General features: G+C 46.3%; 3 protein-coding genes across 3 annotated transcripts; 1 reads left to right on the top strand and 2 right to left on the bottom strand.

The window, feature by feature from the left end:
• Positions 1-9,397: 9,397 nt before the first annotated feature.
• On the bottom strand, positions 9,398-11,418 carry LOC109755674 (uncharacterized). Its single transcript, XM_020314571.4, has one exon. The coding sequence runs from the start codon at positions 11,316-11,318 to the stop codon at positions 9,666-9,668; it is 1,653 nt and encodes a 550-aa protein (XP_020170160.1). The 5' UTR covers positions 11,319-11,418; the 3' UTR covers positions 9,398-9,665.
• Positions 11,419-12,065: 647 nt separating this feature from the next.
• LOC109755695 (uncharacterized) lies at positions 12,066-14,388 on the top strand. The gene is made up of 3 exons (XM_020314586.4): positions 12,066-12,169; positions 12,736-13,229; positions 13,321-14,388. Exons 2-3 carry the CDS (start codon positions 12,750-12,752, stop codon positions 14,002-14,004), a joined length of 1,164 nt encoding a protein of 387 aa, XP_020170175.1. The 5' UTR covers positions 12,066-12,169; positions 12,736-12,749; the 3' UTR covers positions 14,005-14,388.
• A 243-nt stretch (positions 14,389-14,631) lies between these two features.
• On the bottom strand, positions 14,632-17,601 carry LOC141041456 (uncharacterized). The gene is made up of 4 exons (XM_073507608.1): positions 16,724-17,601; positions 15,971-16,578; positions 15,683-15,886; positions 14,632-15,625 (listed from the first exon to the last, which is right to left on the bottom strand). Exons 1-4 carry the CDS (start codon positions 16,893-16,895, stop codon positions 15,308-15,310), a joined length of 1,302 nt encoding a protein of 433 aa, XP_073363709.1. The 5' UTR covers positions 16,896-17,601; the 3' UTR covers positions 14,632-15,307.
• Positions 17,602-18,677: the final 1,076 nt, after the last annotated feature.

Raw genomic sequence — 18,677 nt, 5'->3', positions numbered from 1 at the left:
CAAATATCACAATCATGTTCAAGTCACAAAGCATTGAGACAGACATTAAGTTGAAACCAAGGGATTCAACAAGCATCACTTTATCCATGTGTTGATCCTTTGAGATTGCAACTCTACCTAGACCCAATACCTTGCTTTTACCAGTGTCAACAAATGTGATGTGACTCTTGTCAGATGGACGTAAAGTTGAGTCCATGAGAAGACTTCGATCACCAGTCATATGATTAGTGCATCCGCTGTCCATAATCCATTCTGAAGCATGAGGTGTCATACCCTACAGTACAGTTAGGGGGATAGGCTTCACCAAGAGTATTGTGAAGCATAAACATTTGACGCACAAGAGGATTATCAAAGCTCGAATCAAGATTAGGACTGATAGGATGATTGGCAAGCGATTCAGGAACAAAATACATAGTGAAACCATTTGGGCATTTGATCTTGCGCCCTACAAGATGTTTTAGGTCCCCAGCATTAGCATCAGACGCCTTTGATTTCCGGCTGGACACCTTTCCCTGCAAAAGAAAGTTAATTCTTCTTAACCACCCACATCTTCAGGGGTGGCTTAGAAGCAATGAGTCTAAGTGCAGCATCTGAGAACTTCGGCTTTGAAGCCCTAGCAAATAGCCTTGCAGGAGGTGAATAGTACTCATATGAATAAGTGGAAAAGTTCTTAGTTTTATGAACATAGCGGTTTGAAGAAACACGCTCATATTCATAAGTCTGAGTATGGTTTCCCTGCAAAACATTGGCGTTAGGGTGACCCAGGTGAGTCCTCTGTCTGTATGAAGCCTTTGGACCATATGAAGCCTTTGGTCTGGGATTTGTCTTCTTCCCAGGTGGTGTCATGATGACATTCACAGGAAGATTCTCAAGACAACTTTTGGGAACCCAGATCTTCTTCATAGGTGGCCCATTCCTGCAGTTAGTACCAATATACCTGGCAAACACTTCGCCATTCTGATTCTTAAACAGTTTATAGCTTGCATCAAAGGATTCATCAATGATAATTGGGTTAGCACAAGTGAAGCCAGATAAGGTGGATGGATCCACTGAAGGTCCCTTTGCAGCAACCCATGTGGTTTTGGGGTACTGCTCAGGCTTCCAGTAGGAGCCATCAACATTCATTTTCCTTTCGAACCCAACACCCTCTTTCCTAGGGTTTCGGTTCAGAATCTGCTTTTTGAGGACATCGCACAGTGTCTGATGCCCTTTGAGACTTTTGTACATCCTGTTTCAAGCAATGTCTTCAACCTAGCATTTTCATCAGCAATAGTAGTGGTATCCTTAGTAGAGGGGTTAGTTACCATATCAACAGTTGAAGATATTGCAACAGTAGCAGCAGTAGAACATTCATCAACAGAAGTAGCGTTATCACGCTCAAGGCATTTTAGACATGGTGGTTCAAATCCTTCCTGAGCGGGACTGATCTGTTGAGCGCGAAGTGTCTCATTCTCTTTTTGAAGATCTTCATGAGCCGCTCTCAATTTCTCAAGCTCTTGCTTCCTTTGAAGATAGTCATAGGAAAGCTTTTCATGAGTGATTGAGAGCGTTTCATGACGACTTTCAAGTTCCTGGTACTTAACATGAAGATTTTGTATGTCTTCAATTAAGGACTGAGAACGGGTCATTTCCGCGTCGAACAAGTCATCGCTTTTGTCTAACAGTTTTTGAGTATGTTCCATAGCTTTCTGTTGTTCAGTTGCAATTTTAGCAAGTGTTTTGTAGCTGGGTTTGGATTCACAAGCAGAGTCATCTTCACTTGATGTTTGAAAGTAAGCATCGCGTGATTTTACCTTGGCACCACGTGCCATGAAGCAGTAGGTGGGAGCAGAGTCATCCTTGTCATTAGCATCAGCGTTGGTGACGGGGCCATTGTCTTCAGTGTTGAAGATGGACTTGGCAACGTAGGCTGTAGCTAGAGCCAGACTTGCAACGCCAGGGTCGGACTCCTCCTCAGACTCCACCTCCGCCTCCTCAGAAGCAGACTCCTCCTCTGAATCCATCTCCTTGCCAACAAAAGCACGAGCCTTGCCAGATGATCTCTTCTTATGGGATGAAGACTTGGACGAAGACTTGGAATAAGACTTTGAGGATTTCTTCTTCTTCTTGTCATCAGAATCATATTCCTTGCTCTTCTTCTTCTTGTTGTTCTCATTGTCCCACTGTGGACACTCAGAGATGTAGTGTCCAGGCTTCTTGCACTTGTGACATGTTCTCTTCTTGTAATCATGAGTGGAAGCTTCATCATTTCTTGAGCTGGATCGTGAAGACTTTCTGAAGCCCTTCTTCTTAGTGAACTTCTGGAACTTCTTCACAAGCATAGCGAGCTCCTTTCCAATGTCTTCAGGATCACCAGAACTGCAGTCAGATTCTTCTTCAGATGAGGAAACAGCTTTTGCCTTCAAAGCGCGTGTTCGGCCATAGTTGGGACCATAGATATCTCTTTTCTCAGATAGCTGGAACTCATGTGTGTTGAGCCTCTCAAGTATGTCAGACGGATCGAGTGTCTTGAAGTCAGGGCGTTCTTGTATCATCAGGGCAAGGGTGTCGAACGAGCTGTCAAGTGATCTCAGCAGTGTTTTGACGATTTCATGCTTGGTGATCTCAGTGGTGCCGAGAGCACGAAGCTCATTTGTGATGTCAGTGAGGCGATCAAACGTGAGCTGGACATTCTCATTGTCGTTTCTCTTGAAGCGGTTGAAGAGGTTGCGAAGAACACTGATCATTTGATCTCTCTGGGTTGAGACGCCTTCGTTAACCTTGGAGAGCCAGTCCCAGACTAGCTTCGCCGTTTCCAGAGCACTCACACGGCCATACTGTCCTTTGGTCAGATGACCACAGAGGATGTTCTTGGCAGTAGAATCCAGTTGAATGAACTTCATGACATCAGCAGGGGTGACACCTTCACCAGTCTTGGGAACACCATTCTTGACGACATACCAGAGGTCGACATCAATGGCTTCAAGATGCATGCGCATCTTATTCTTTCAGTAGGGATATTCAGTTCCATCGAAGACGGGGCACGCAGCGGAGACTTTGATTATCCCTGCAGTCGACATAGCTAAAACTCCAGGTGGTTAAACCGAATCACACAGAACAAGGGAGTACCTTGCTCTGGTACCAATTGAAAGTGCTAGTTATCGACTAGAGGGGGGTGAATAGGCGATTTTTATGAAAGTCTTCAAAACATGAGAGTTTCGAAGACAAACAATAGAAATGAACCTATTGATATGCAGCGGAAGGTAGACTACACTAAGCAAGCCATGGTCAAGTATTCAATGAGGTGAAAGCACGAAGACTAATAGCAGCTATGTAGTAAAGATTAGGATGGAAGATGGTATGAAGCCGAACAATGATAGTAGTCACACAGTGAAGTCAAACAGGTAGTGCAAGCAGGCAATGACTTCACGAAGACAAACTATAAGTAAAAAGAGGGAGAGGATAGAACCAGTCACTTGGTGAGGACAAAGGATTTGTTGGACCAGTTCCAGTTGCTGTGACAACTGTACGTCTGGTTAGGGAGGCTGAGATTCAACTCAGAAGACCGCGTCTTCACCTTATTCCCCTTGAGCTAAGGACACCCAGTCCTCGCCCAATCACTCTGGTAAGTCTTCAAGGTAGACTTCCAAACCTTCGCAGACTTCGTTCACCGACGATCCACAATGACTCTTGGATGCTCAGAACGCGACGCCTAACCGGCTGGAGGATTCACAGTCCTCAAGTGTAACAAGTCTTCAGGTCACGCGGACAGAAAGACTTCGGTGATGCCTAACACTCTTTGGCTCTGGGTGTTTGGGCTTTGTCCTCGCAAGGATTTCTCTCTCTCAAAAGCTTCGGAGGTGGGTTGCTCTCAAACGACAAAAGCCGTGCACTAACTCTGAGCAGCCACCAATTTATGGTGTAGGGGGTGGGCTATTTATAGCCACTAGGCAACCCGACCTGATTTGTCCGAAATGACCCTGGGTCACTAAGGAACTGACACGTGTTCCAACGGTCAGATTTCAAACACACGCGGCAGCTTGACTTGGGCTGCAAGTAAAGCTGACTCATCCAGCTCTGGATAAGATTTGCTCTCATTGTCTTCGCTCGAAGACATAGGATTCTGACTTTGTTCACTGGGACCCGACTTAACAGTACGGTGGTTCCTATGACTCAACAAAGAAGAAAAGGAAACAACGAAACAACTAAGTCTTCGCGCTCCATAGTCTTCACACAATGTCTTCTCATGTCATAGTCTTCAATGTGAATATCTTCACATAACACCATTGTCTTCAATGTCTTCATACATTTTTAGGGGTCATCTCCGGTAGGTAAACCGTATCAATGAGGGACTACTACCTGTGTTATCCTGCAATTCTCACAAACACATTAGTCCCTCAACCAGATTTGTCGTCAATACTCCAAAACCAACTAGGGGTGGCACTAGATGCACTTACATGCCTGAAACAAGCGCCTAAGCAATGGCATGAGAAGTTCAACACTACTCTGACATCTGCTAGCTTTGTTGTGAACGAAGCTGACAAATGTGTATACTATCGCTATGGTGGGGACGAAGGAGTTATACTGTGTTTGTTTGTCGATGACATACTGATATTTGGGACCCACCTCAAGGTCATTGAGGAGGTCAAGGCTTTTCTATCTCATAACTTTGAGATGAAAGACCTGAGCGTGGTTGATGTTATCTTGAACATCAAGCTACTAAGAAATACTGAGGGTGGAATTACACTTTTGCAATCCCACTATGTTGAGAAGATTTTGAGCCGTTTTGGATATTTGGACTGCAACACCATATGATCCTAGCGTGCGGATTCGAAAGTTCGAAGGCACGGCTGTAGATCAATTGAGATATTCTCAAGTGGTTGGTTCACTGATGTACCTAGCATGTGCTACTCGTCCTGACATCTCATTTGTTGAGTGCAAACTAAGCCGGTTTGTTTCCAATCCGGCAGATGTGCATTGGCATGCTGTTGAGCGAGTGATGCGTTATTTGCAAGGTACTGCGAACTATGGAATTCACTATTCTGGGTACCCGACGGTACTTGAAGGGTATAGTGATTCTAATTGGATATCTGATGCTGATGAGATGAAAGCCATAAGTGGACATGTCTTCACACTTGGTGGTGGTGTTGTTTCCTGGAAGTCTTGCAAGCAGACGATCTTAACCAGATTGACTATGGAAGCAGAACTCACAGCATTAGACACATCATGCGTCGAAGCGGAATGGCTTCGAGAGCTTTTGATGGATTTACCGGTGGTTGATAAACCAGTGTCGGTTGTCCTTATGAACTGTGACAATCAAACGGTGATTGCCAAGGCTAAGAGTTCAAAGGACAACATGAAATCCACAAAGCACATAAGAAGAAGATTGAAATCTGTCAGAAAATCAAGAAACTCCGGAGTAATAGCGTTGGATTATATCCAGACGGCTAAGAATCTGGCAGACCCTTTTACGAAAGGGCTATCACGGATTGTGATAGAAAATGCATCGAGGGAGATGGGTATGAGACCCACGTAAGTTGCCATGGGGGTAACCCAACCTATGTGATCGGAGATCCCGTGAATTAGGACCTGGGAAAACAATCCAGCGGTCAACTGAGGAGAGTATCCTTAATTAACCCACTCCGTTGGAGATGCACAATACTCTCAATTCTGTAAGGCAAGCTGACTTTTGTCTTAATGTATTCCAAAGATTATGTAAGCAAGATGCTAACCTACATAGCATTCTTTGGAGGAACACACCTATGTGAGCCCGACTACTGGTCACAGTCTATGAGATTGGGTAATCTCTAGTAAGCTCATGAGAAGGTACGGAGTATGACTAATAAGCTCCACCCGTGTGGTTTAGCCTTCGGCAGCCACGTATCAGCTGACAATAGGCGAAACTTCTGCACGCCAAACTGACAATTCAAGGCATAGTCCATTGTTCAGTTGTGAAGAAGTCCAATCCTGTTGCTCTAGGTGGAAGTTCAACTTAACAGTCTCCATTGAAATTTCTGATATATCAAACATTGTTTGGAACAGTTGACAAACTTATGTGCCTTGAGATCTGGTGGGGGATTGATGGATTATGGATGGGCTTAGGCCCATATAAGACACTAATCCCTGGTTAATCTTGAGGCCCATGTATGAGATGACAGGTGGTGGGAAGTTTAGTCCCACCTTTGCTAGTTGAGGAGAGCTGAGACCCCTTTAGAAGGGCTGCTCTACCACTTGCCATTGGGAGCTTGGAAAGAGGAGTGGTACACGCGCGCTTCTCCTCCTCCGTCGCCCGCCTCGCCACGCCTCGCCTTGTCACAACGCGCGCGCGCCGCGGGTTGCGGGAATGAGCCGAGCCGAAGCTTATTTTTGCCGCTCAGGAACGAATTAATTAATCAGGGATTAATTAACGAGTCGCTAACAGGTGGGCCACTGTCCGAGACGTTGGACTGTGGGCTGACTTGCGTTGCCGGGATTCGTCGACTCCCTTGTCGGGAGAGGGTCGACTCGGTTGTGGGCCTCCGCCAGGCCCACGACTTCCTCCCCGACGGACTATATAAGAAGGCTCTGGCCAGTGGAGTAACCTAGTTCGGTTCACTCACTCCCTCTCGCGTGACCTAGCCGCCATCTATTGTTCCTCACTCTGTGCTGCCTCCGGCGATCCCATCCCGACGACCGCGTGCACGGTTGGTCGGGAGAGCAGGTGCCTCCGGAGCCCTGTCGTTCGAGATCCTGCCCGGGAGAACGGCAATAAGGTTTTTGGGGAGCGTCTCGACGCGACTGCTCCCGATCCGTCCCCAACTCCGTTCGCCTCTGCTTTCACTACTTCCCCTGCATCGACACCATGGCCGACGACGCCGCCGCTAAGAAGAAGGCCACGGACGACACCAAGGCTACTGCTGCCGCCGCCGCGTTGGCCTGGCCAACCGGAGGGTATGATCTGTTCATCCCTCGTTTACTCGTACTTGTACTGGCCGTATTTGTGCTGCTCATAGATGGTTCGCTTCTATGATCTATACGTGCTAGTATGCTTAGGTATAGCTATGAGATGCATATCTTTTATACCATGCTTACTGTTTACTTGTGGATTAGTCTAATCGGAAAAGTGCTAATATTTCCAACACATGCACATGTTCTTGCTTTGCGAAGGAGAGAACTGGAAATAGGATGCACGTGCCGTGATTTCGAAACCAGCTGGTACCGTTGGGTAAGTCTCCTCGTGAGCTTTATCAGACAGATTTTCCGCAAAGTTCACCACGCATCTAGCCCTAAAACGAAAACTGTGTATGTGTTTATGGACACCTCCACGGATAGTGATATAAGAGCCCGAAAAGGCATTGCAGAGGCCGAGCTCCACGTAGCTCTTTATTTTTTTTCAGCAAAAATACTATTTCCACATATTGAAAAAACTGAAAAAAAGTACATACATACATGTATATTTGTAGTATACACGTATAAAATTTCATAAACATATATGTTCTCATATAGTGTATACAGAAAAGATAAATACACAGATTAAAATAGGCTTTATCTTTGTTGTTTTTAGGCCAGATATATTTTTTTTCTGTAGCATGCAAATAATCAAATTACCTGATGAAATTTTTTACATACACGACGAACATGCATAAACTTTTAAGTATATTTTGATATATTTTTTTGGCAAAACGGGCTCAATGGAGCCCGGCCTCTGCAATGCTGCACTCTATAAGAGCCGTCCTTTCAATCGCGTGCCTTAAATTCTTACACTTCAAGTGGAATTTGAATAAACCGAAAGATATTCATGCAAATCAAATGATTTTCATTTAAAGCGGATCAAATTCATTAGACTTTTGACATATTTCAGCCAGAAAAAGTACGGCACTTTTTTAACCTACTCTAAATCCTCACCGCCGTGGAGGCACGCGTCTGTGTTTCACGTCATGTCTTCCTCATGTCGGGCAAACTCAACGGTCGTGAGCCCTCATATAAACGCGGATACACTCATCCCCTATGAATGCACACACGCACACCCTATCCCTATAAGCACCTCCGATAGACTAAGCAGTCATATCATCTAGAGATTTTATGAAGTCATCGTAGGCGGCTCGTAGTCGACGGAAACGTCTCCTCTCACTGAACGCGCATCGCCGAAAATCTTGGACATCTAAAAAAATGACCTGCACACAGGCATCGCAAATGTTGTCTCTTTTCTGTACTCGGATTTTGTCCTATTTTGTAAGTATACAGACAACCATGGTAGCTGCCCACACATTTTCCGTGAAGCCCCTCCGTTTCTCCTAATGGATATCAGGACTGTGAATTGATTTGAATTAAGACTTCAACTTAACTTTTAAAAAAGTTATAAATGAAAGGAAGATACCCCTTGCAAAAGAAGATAGTACCATGGCAGCAGCTCATCTCATGTTCCAAGTTCAGTTATGGCATATCAATCGGCTCCCCTGGCGAGGGAGAAACAAACCGCACCTTCAGGACTGAAGGGCCTTGCACCAATAAACAGCAACAGCATCGTCGCGTCAATCCAGAGATGCTTGGAGCTATGGCGAATAGCCAGCACAAAGTGCCCGGAGTCCCCTTTCGGGGATCCGTCGTGAGAAATCAGCCGGACGTCGCTGCCTCCAGAGGGGGCTCTTTTTCGTTTCCTTTTTCTTTCCTCCTTTGATCCTTTGGACCTGCATGTAAACTTTGCTCCCTGCTAAATATCTATAAGAAAAGGCCAGCACTTAGCAGGATCTTTCGGAAAAAATAAAAATGTTCCCCTGCATTTCTTTCTATGGGACCAATCATAGTTGTGCCTACAGTGTGGGCAAAGTCATGCTTCGTTGAAATTCTGTCGGAACTCGCAAGTTTACAGAACTCGGACTCAAATATTCAGTAGAAATGTAAGTCCAGAAGTACTATTGAAAACTTCTTCACAAGTCTAAATACATCTGTTTAAGCGTCAAGTAATTCTGGACAGAGTGAGTACACAAGTAATATCTACTCTTACTCTGACCAACGGCCAATGCTTCGTCAACTATGAAATCACCTTTTTATGCAAACTGGGAAAGCACAAACTGCATGGATCCAACAGTATGAACAGTGCAATGCCAACTGAAGTTTCTAATGTTTTGCTGGAAACTTGGAATAGAATATATAACTGAACATCACCACTACGACCAGAGTAGTAAATGCAGGTGTTATATTCATAAATGATACAATGATGAATGATAGAAGTATAAACTTTGCATAACCAAAAAGCTTAGTGGATAGTTGCAGCAGATGGGCAAACTTTAGAAAATTTAGGTGTCTTAAGATTATCTGGGAAAATAGCATAAACATTGGATTTGTCTCAGTTTTTATTGAGAACTCAGCTGAGAAAGCAGCATATCTTTCTTTAGTCCGTGTAATCTAAGAAAACAAAACTACTTTCCAGTAAGAACAGTTCTACGGAAACAAGATAGGATAGCTCCCTATTGAGTATATTAAAGAAGAGAGAAGAATCCTGTACAAGTTTGTAGCAAGTTGAGCTGGAGGAGGCTGTGCGCTTCACATTAAGAAAGGACACTCACATGTTCATAAGAACACAGCGTCGAATAAGACATCATTAAGAACAATGAAGTATCTCTGCTGCCTAAGATGCACAAGAACATATTCCTGGATCCACACACTCCTACTGGTCTGGTCAACCTTTTTAAGTATGCATAGTTCCATCAAGCATCAAGTAACCGAATGGCTCCCTTATTTACCAAAGTCTTACTCACCACCCCTCTGGAGCACAACTCAGCCAGCATTTCCCGTGCCTCCTTGACCAAGCCTTCGTAAGCCAAGCCTTCAATCAATATAGTGTAGGTTGATTCATTTGGCATGCAGCCATTTGACACCATGTAAGTAAACAGATCGATAGCACTGTGTGTCTCGCGCCTTTTGCAAAGCCCAAGAAGTATCGCGTTGTACAGCACAGTGTTGGGCCTTATGCCCATGTCCTGCACTTTACAAAATGCTTTGATCGCCTCTTCGATTCTGTCTTCCCGACAAAGACCAGAAGATATTGTCGAGTAAGTGATTATGTCCGGCTGGAGCCCTTTGGTTACCATCTCATTCAGCAGCTCTAAAGCTTCCTCTGTCTTGCCGGCTTTGGTAAGGCCATCGATGACGGTGTTGTAGCTAATCAAGACAGGGGTGCACCCTTTGTCCTTGAGTTGATGAAGCAGCTCAACGGCGGCATCAACCTCCCCACCACGACACAGCGCAGTAAGAAGAGTGTTGTATGAGACAATGTCGGGGTAACAGCCGCTGGACACCATCAGTTCCACAAACGCCATGGCTCTGTCCATCTTCTTTTGCTTGCAGAACGCGTGAAGTATCGGGTTGTAACTCAATGAATTGGGCGTGCACCCGTACTTTGGGATCTGATCAAGAATCTCCATCGCAGGCTCGACCAATCCTCTCCGGCACAAAAAGCTGATGAGCATGTTGAACGTCACCACATTCGGGGGGCACCCCTTGCGACTCATCTCAGCCATGAGCTTCTCGGCGTCCTCCCACCGCTCCGCGGTGCACAAGCCCTTCAACACAATGTTGTAGCTGACGGTGTTCGGCTCGCATCCGTTGGACGGCAGGCTCTTCAAGAACTCCATGGCATCATCCACTCGCCCCTCCTGGCAAATGCCGTTGACGACGACGTTGTAGGTGATTATGTCCGGGGCGCACCCCTTGTCGCGCATCTCGTCGAGCAGCTTCATGGCCTGCTTGTACCCGCTCCTCTTGCAGGTGGCCTCGAGCAGGATGGTGTAGGTGACCACGTCGGGCACGCACCCCCGGCGGAGCATATCGTCGAGCACCGCGAGGGCGTTATCGGTCCTGCCGCGCCCGCACAGGCCGCGGATGAGGGTGTTGTAGGTGTAGGCGTCGGGCTCCATGGGCATCGCCGCGACGAGCCGGCGCGCGTTGTCGAGCTGCCCCGTGACGCAGTACCCGGCGACCATCGCGTTGTAGGCCATGACGTCGGGCTCGCAGGCCGCCAGCACGCGCCGGGCCTCCGCGGTGCGCCCGGACGCGCACAGCTTCTTGATGAGCGCGGCGCAGGGCCCCGCGGCGAAGGCGGCGGACGCCATGGAATCGACGAGCCGGAGGGCCTCCTCGAGGTCGCCGCGGCGGACCAGGCCTCGCAGGCGGTCGTTGGAGGCGGCGGCGCTGCGGTGGGGGACGGCATTGGGAGCCGCGGCGGCGCCGGCGTAGGCTAGGGTGAGGCGTGGTTTGGGGGCGGCCGTTTTGGGAGTGGGGAGGGAAGGGTATGGGTGGGAGGAGGCGAAGGTGGGGAGGGCGGACATGGCGGCAGGCGGCGCTGCTGCCGGCGGCGCCATCTGTGCTCGTACCGCGGCGACGATAAGGTTGTGAGTGGGGCGGTGGAGGCGTGGAGACCTCGGAGCCTCGGAGTTTTTTTCTACGAGACTACGAAGCCCGTTGGCTGTGCAGGCCTCATTTTCGCTAACGTAATTGGGCCTCATTTTTCATGCATCTTTTGCGGATCTAGCTTTAGCAAAGGATGATCCTAAAAGAAAAAAGCTTTAGCAAAGGATATACCCAATGTCTCAAAAAAAAGAGCAAAGGATATACCCAAAAAGAAAAGGCTGCCCTTTGCTTAAAAGAAATATCAAAGGCTGCCCAAATTATGTAGGCAATTATTAAACCATTTTGAACCAAGACTGATCCGAATAGAACGAATTCAAACTTCTCCTATAAAAGTTCCCCGTGCGAAATTCATACAAAAGAAGAGTAATTGAAAGGGAAAATGAATTTGAGGCATGCTAAATGTGCCCAAATAAAACTTGAATGAACGGTATCTTCGTATGGAGTGAATTTTGTTTTTTGAGCAGTATGGAGTGAAGTCTGTTGACTTGCTTCGAAAAAGGGCAACGAACGAGACTGAACAATGCTGCTAAGAAATGTCGGTTGGGCTGCACGTAGATGAGGCCCATGTGTAAAGGCGGCCTGGCAGCCCAGAACGACGAGTTCTTCAACGACAGTTTCTCTTTCCTCGCCGACCGACGGCGCTCATCTGCGGTGGCCAGTGGCTTCGCCTCATGTGACCCCCCCCCCCCCCCCCTCCGTCCCGGTCCCCGTCACCACACGCCCTCTGCCCGTCTCGTATCCTGCGCCCTCCCTACTTGCCGGCGACGGCCTGGGCAGCCTCTGCTCCGTCGCCAACCCTCAGGTAGCGCCCGATGCCTCCCTAATCCGCTCTAATAGAGATAGAGTGTGCTTTTGTAGTTTGGAGGACTAGTGTTACTAATGCTTGATGCGGTCGTTAGCCTGTTGTTACTTATGGCTCATGTGTTGGTAACATTCGCTAGTTACATGGGGGATCTATTATTCGATGCACTTTGGTTAGATGGATTTTTCCTGATTTGTTAATCTCATCTGCTGCATCATATGTTGATGCATATTTATTACATGGTGTTGTTAGTACTGCACAAACGTGCAGGAAGCATGGTTTATACCATCAAACAAAATGTACGGGGAAGATTCTTGAGACCCAAATGTGAGCCGCCAGCTCTTTTTCTTAAGCAGTTACCGATAAATCCTTCTATTCCTCAATGACGAATGAAGTAGAGTAGCTTATTGCTGTGTGAAATTCCTTGGTCAAGCTAACATTAATATTCATGCTACTTTTCCCTCTACTTCTTGATTGTTGTTGTCCAGCACCTCTTTTTAACTTTTTGCAGACATATATTTTGCTTCCCGGTTCTTCATTTGAAATTTAATCTTTCTGAATGCTAGTGATTTTTGGCAAAATGGATCTTGAAGATCTCAGTGACTCAGAGGAAGAAGATGATGAGATGATGCTACTCATTTTGCCAGCTTTATATCTAGCTTCGGCCGGGTGCGAGGCAAAACGTGCACGATATCGCAGTGGCGCAGAATGGATATGCGAAGTTCTTGAAGATGACCGAGGCCAGGGCTATCCGAAACTTCGGATTGAACCTCATGTTCTCCGTGAATTCTCACAGTATGTTAGGTCAAAACATCTCCTGCGGAATACAAGAGGTGTTTCTGTGGAAGAGCAGATCGGCATGTTTGTGTACATGCTCTCACGAAATGCTAATTTTGACCAACTAAGTGATAGATTTGAGCGCAGCAGAGAGACTATTCATAGACATATCAAGGCATGCTTTGATGCGGTCGTCTCACTGAAAGGTGACTTTGTGAAGCATCCTGGAACTAAAACTCATTGGAAAATATTATCTGATCCGCATTACGGGCCATACTTTGAGGTAAGTATGTGTAACTTAAGGTTGCATATTTTCGTAACTTGTATGCTTTTCTGTTACATCTCAATTACTTAGTAGATGTTTTCTCTTGCAGAACTGTATTGGAGCAATCGATGGAATTCATGTCCCCTTGACAATATCAGATAGGGAAGCGGCTCCATATCGAAATAGAGAAGGATCCATCACTCAAAACGTTATGCTTGCTTGTGATTTTGATCTCAATTTTGTCCATGTGTCCTCTGGCTGGGAAGGCTCTGCACCTGATGCAGAGGTCTTGCATTCTGCTATAGAATCTGGATTTCAAGTTCCAAGAGGCAAATATTATTTGGTAGATGGGGGTTATCCCAACACTCCTTCCTTTCTTGCTCCTTATAGCGGGGTCCCTTACCATATTGAAGAGCAGGAGCAGAGAAGTTGCCATGCAAGAGACTACAAGGAGTTGTTCAACCTTCGTCATGCACAACTGCACGGCCATATAAAAAATGCTATAGGTCTATTAAAGATGAGATTTCCAGTTTTGAAGGTTGCAACATCGTACCGGTTAGAGACTCAACTGAAAATTCCAGCAGCGGCAGTGGTGTTGCATAACATAATTCAGAGGCAAGGGGATGCTGAAGGATCTTCAGTTAACCAAACAATCCCAATCGATACCTGTGAAAGTGGCGATGATGCATATGGCCATGATGCTTCAGCCCTCAACAATCAGTGTGACACAGGTGATGCTTTAAGAGACGGCATTGCAAAGAGGATGTGGGCAGATTACATAATAAATATGTGATGTTTCATATTTCTTACATACCAAAGGTAAAAGAAGAGGAAAGGATGTACAAGTCCGCTAAAGCCTTTGGTGTTTGCCTAGACTGACACAACACAAGAGAACTTGGCCGCCTGAAGGAAGGATCAAATCTATGGAAAACAATCCTCAATTTCGATGTCGCATGATGCTTCTTGTTTCAAGAATGTGCTTCATATGGGTAGATTTCTTCTTCTTCTTTCCTCTGAATCAAGACTCCAAGAATTGTAGTAAAGTTGGGATTGGACGTGTTAACGCGGGTTTTGACTGCCTGGTCTGACTCTGCTTTTGTTGCTTAGGCTTCAAGACATGTATCAGCAGCGAAGTTTAGGTTGACCCCTACTTTCTTTGCAATTCTTATCATCGATCAGTGTATTCCGGTTGCTCTTCTATTTTTCTTATTTTTCTGAACACAAGCTCTACCAAACTTGGCACTTGCCTGCCTCTACCTAAGCAATGCGCAATACAAGATTGGCCTGCAATAATCAGTGCAAAGCTGTGTATTCCTGAAGTAGAGTTGAGACCATGTCAGCTAAATACAGTGGTTCACATTGCTCCCTCGTGAATATATGAGGACTCCTGAGCCGTACTTAAATACATCATTTTTGTGGTGGAATTCATTTCTATTGATTTTGTTGTCAGACTTTGGTGAGCTTCCGAGATTTTGCTTTTACTCACAGAGACGGCTTGAAATGTTACCAGTTGCATTCGGCCGGTATGGTTGAGCCTGTTCCAGGTTCAGTTTGCAATAAAGACACTTGACAGCCACGGTGCGGCTGTTTTGGTAGTTAGATTTTGTAGACTTGAGAATGCTCGCCCAGGATAACGGATAGCAAATCGCTACTAAAAACTGACTACCAAATCCCGGACTGTCGGGAAACAGGGCAATAGTGTAAAACCAACTTCAGTTGGTCAATGACAGTTCATGAATATATGCAGGGAGAAACTATGCCTGGTGCCCATCAGCAGGCATTGTCTGTCAACTTCAGTTAGTCAGTAACTAATCATGAATATGTTTGGTTTTGACTCTGCAAAATGTAAGTACGACACATGGAAAAAAAGAGTAGAAATACTCTGCTCTGAATCAATCATGAATAAGTTTCTTGGTAGAATATTTGTAGGCAGCAGGTTCAAAATGATTTAGCATAAAGTTTTTGAAAGGGACCAGTATGGATAACAGTTATTACAGCTGCATCTTTGAAGATTTGAACCAGTCTACTAGAAGGTAAGCATGGAAATTCACTCAAGTATGCCCCAAGGATGCCGCCGTAGAGATTCGCTGCTGCATCTAGGTGCATGATGAACGTGCATGGAGCACCAGTGTACCGGGGCGATACACATGGAAATCCACGGACGGATACTCCAACGAGATGTTGTTGATTTCCTTGGTGCAATAGCGATATGATTTTACACTAATTTCCAGCCCCACGGTCATCCTTTTAAGCAACAGCGCGCATTTGAGGATCAATTTCAAGGCATCAAACTCATGATCCTCTCCTTTTATGCCCTTGATCTCCACTTCTTCCAGATGAGTCATGCAGATACTTTGGCTTCTCCAAATTTTTGGGGAATCACAAGGACAATTCTCTGAGCATGCTTGTGTCACCTACAGCAAATGAAGAGTAGTACAATGTATTATTTTCCATTTATACTAGCTCCACACTCCAGAACCTGATTTCTTCGACATCAGCAGGTTGACCTTAAGTATTTTCATAGCACTATGAACCTGGAGCACGCTAAAGAGCTGCAACAAAGTTGCTCCATACGCGTGACCCATTGTTTTGAGGCTTAGGTTCAAAACAGAGAAGTCAGTAGCCATATTTTTCTGTATTTCCTGTGCAAAGTCCAGTTCTGCATCTGAGGAGTCCTAAAAAGCAACATGGCAGGATGTCACATATAAAAACAATTTAGTCGGTATATCCAGTAAATTGAGCAGGACAAGGAGATGTACCGAGGCACACATGTCCAGGAACAGGACATGGTTGTTTGCGAGCATCCGCTGTCCATCTGAGCTCGGATTTTGAAGGTGCTTGTCTCTGAGAAACTGCCGTCTCTCTAAGCTCAGATTTCGAAGGTGCCAAACACCAAACACAATGGGCGAACCTGTGTATGAGCGCCGCCACGAGACCATCTCCAGCAATGGCGCGGAGATGAACACCCGGATGTCCTTGTCGGCCTGGACTTCCATTTTCAATAGCTTAAGCATGGGAGTTACGATCTCGATGCCACGACATTCCGTATGGGGGCCAAAAACAAGCTCCTGCAGCGACGCTGAGTGGACTTTGATGTCATGTCTGGACATAGCTGTCATCACCTTGAGCACACGCAGGCGAGGGCAGCGGGAGAGCAAGGTGCCTAGGTCGTTGATGATGCATCCTGTGAGGGACAACCTGTCGAGCTTGGAGAACTCGCCGTCCAGCAGCCGTGTGAAGCAGATGTTATGCACGTCAATCTTGACGGAGGTGGTGCGGGGGAAGCAGGGCAGGTCGACATTGGTGTATTGTGTGCCTTGTGCATCAAGCAGGTGCATGAAGGCGAACTCTTGCGGCGACAGCCTCGCTGCGGCACGGAGAATGACGGTGTCATCACTGTATTCACTGGGGATGCGGATGCCGAGGAGGGACACTGCAGTGTGCTGCCACCGCGGCGATTGTGGCTAGCGCCTCTTCGAGCGAGTCAGGGGCGACGCTGCGGAATGTGATGCTGACCAAGCGCAGTCGCGGGCAGCGGTTGAGGAAGGTGCCAAGGTCGGCAATGTTGCCGTTAAGGGTCAGCCTCTCGAGGGCGGGGAGCTCGCGGACCGGCTGCAGCATGAGGAGCTCCGTGGTGCCCCAGAAGGTTGCGCGCCACTTGTCGCAACCCGGGAGTTTTCCCATTTTTCGTAGATCCGTTTATTCAAAATGTTTTATCTCTTAAACCGTGCGTCCAAATCTCGAACCGTTTTTACCATTGGATTCCTCACGTCGAGATCTTCAAAACTAGATCCCATGTTGATAGGTTTTGACGAACTTTTTTTTTCATGAAAAAACCAGACGAAAAAACCGGACGAGAAAACCGAACCGGGAGCATGGTTTTTTTTTCTTTCTGAAAGAGGCACGCTCGTGCCTCTCGCGAAATCACAATCGTGCCTCTTGTGGAAGCAAAACCGTGACTCTCATGGAAGAAAAAAAAACAAATAACATGTTTTTTTCCGTTTCCGAGAGGCACGGCCGTGACTCTCACGAAAGCAAAAAAATTGGGTCGACCTGAAATACCCACCGAGCCAACGAAGACATTGACTATTCTTTATATGGGTCAACCTAGGGCGGCGGCGGCGGAAGCAAAACCGTGGCTCTCGCGAAAGAAAAAAAAATAGAAAACGTGTTTTTTTCGTTTCCGAAAGGCACAGCCGTGACTCTCGCTAAAGCACAACCGCCTCTCGCGGAAGAAAAGCCGTGACTCTCGCGAAAGAAAAAAAAGAAAACGCGTTTTTTCGCGCAAAAAAAATTCGAATTTTTTTTGATCGAAAAGCTAAGGAAGACCGGGGAAAACCAAAACGTCGAAAAAAACCCGTTTAAAAAGCCGAAAACGCGTGTGGAAAAATAAAAAAATAAAATCTGAAGGGAGCGTCCAGAGCGCGACACGTGGCGAATGGCTTGAGAGCGCGCCAAGTGGCGCTGATCGTTGCGAGGCTCCCAAAGGAGTGCTCGTTAACTAGTTGCTCTCCATCTTTTTGTGGCGCTTAGCATGGCATTCAATGCCGACGGCGGATCTGCTGCACCATCGCCATATGTCAAACACGCACTTGTGTGCTCTATGTGGAGGGGAAGACTCATGGAGGCACGCTTTGTTGAAGTCTACTATGTCCAGCTGCATATTGTCTCTATCTGATGGTGTTCTGGTGGAGTAGTTGAGTCTAAACCGGGACACTGATGCAAAGAATTGGCTCTTTGCGATGCATGATGAACTATCTCAGAAGGATTTCAAACTTTCATGTGGCCAGCAAGAAGAAAGGCCATATATGAGGATGTCTTTCAGAGCCCGCTATCTACAAACCAGTTCATCCAATCCTATCTTGCAGATCTATATGCACACTGGATTCAGCCGCCTGACATGTCCTTTAAGATAAATATTGATGCTTATGTTGCTCGCAACCAGGGGCGTGGAGTTGTCGCTGCTATATGTCGCGATCACGGTGGTGTTTTTCAGGGGGTATCAGCTATCATTTTAAAGGGTATCATCGATCCTCCAGCCCTAGAAGCTTTGGCGATTCGGGAGGCACTAGCCCTAGCCGAAGACCTCAACCTTCAAAGTATTCATGTTGCTTCAGATTGTAAGGTTGTGGTGGATGACATCAAACAGAAGAGCTTGGCCAACTATGGATCTATCTTACATGAATTCATAGACTATAGTAGTTCTTTCATTAGATGTAATTTTTTTTCATGAGTTTAGGAGCTTGAATTTCGAGGCTCACTGTTTAGCGAAGCATGTTTTAATTTTAGGGCTGGGCTGCCATGTTTGGTTAGGACACCCCGATGATCTCGCTTTCGTACATGTAAACATTTGGGTCGAGTTAATAAAGATTCGTGAGATTGTTTAAAAAACAGTTGCTGAAAAACTGATGATAAATAACATTTTTTTGCCTAAAAAAGGTTGCTGAAAAAGGTTGATAAATAACT

The sequence above is a fragment of the Aegilops tauschii genome, chromosome 1 (assembly GCF_002575655.3).
Source record: "Aegilops tauschii subsp. strangulata cultivar AL8/78 chromosome 1, Aet v6.0, whole genome shotgun sequence".
NCBI lineage: Eukaryota > Viridiplantae > Streptophyta > Magnoliopsida > Poales > Poaceae > Aegilops > Aegilops tauschii.
The sequence above is the reverse complement of the archived record's forward strand: the minus strand, read 5'-3'. Positions and strand labels throughout refer to the sequence as shown.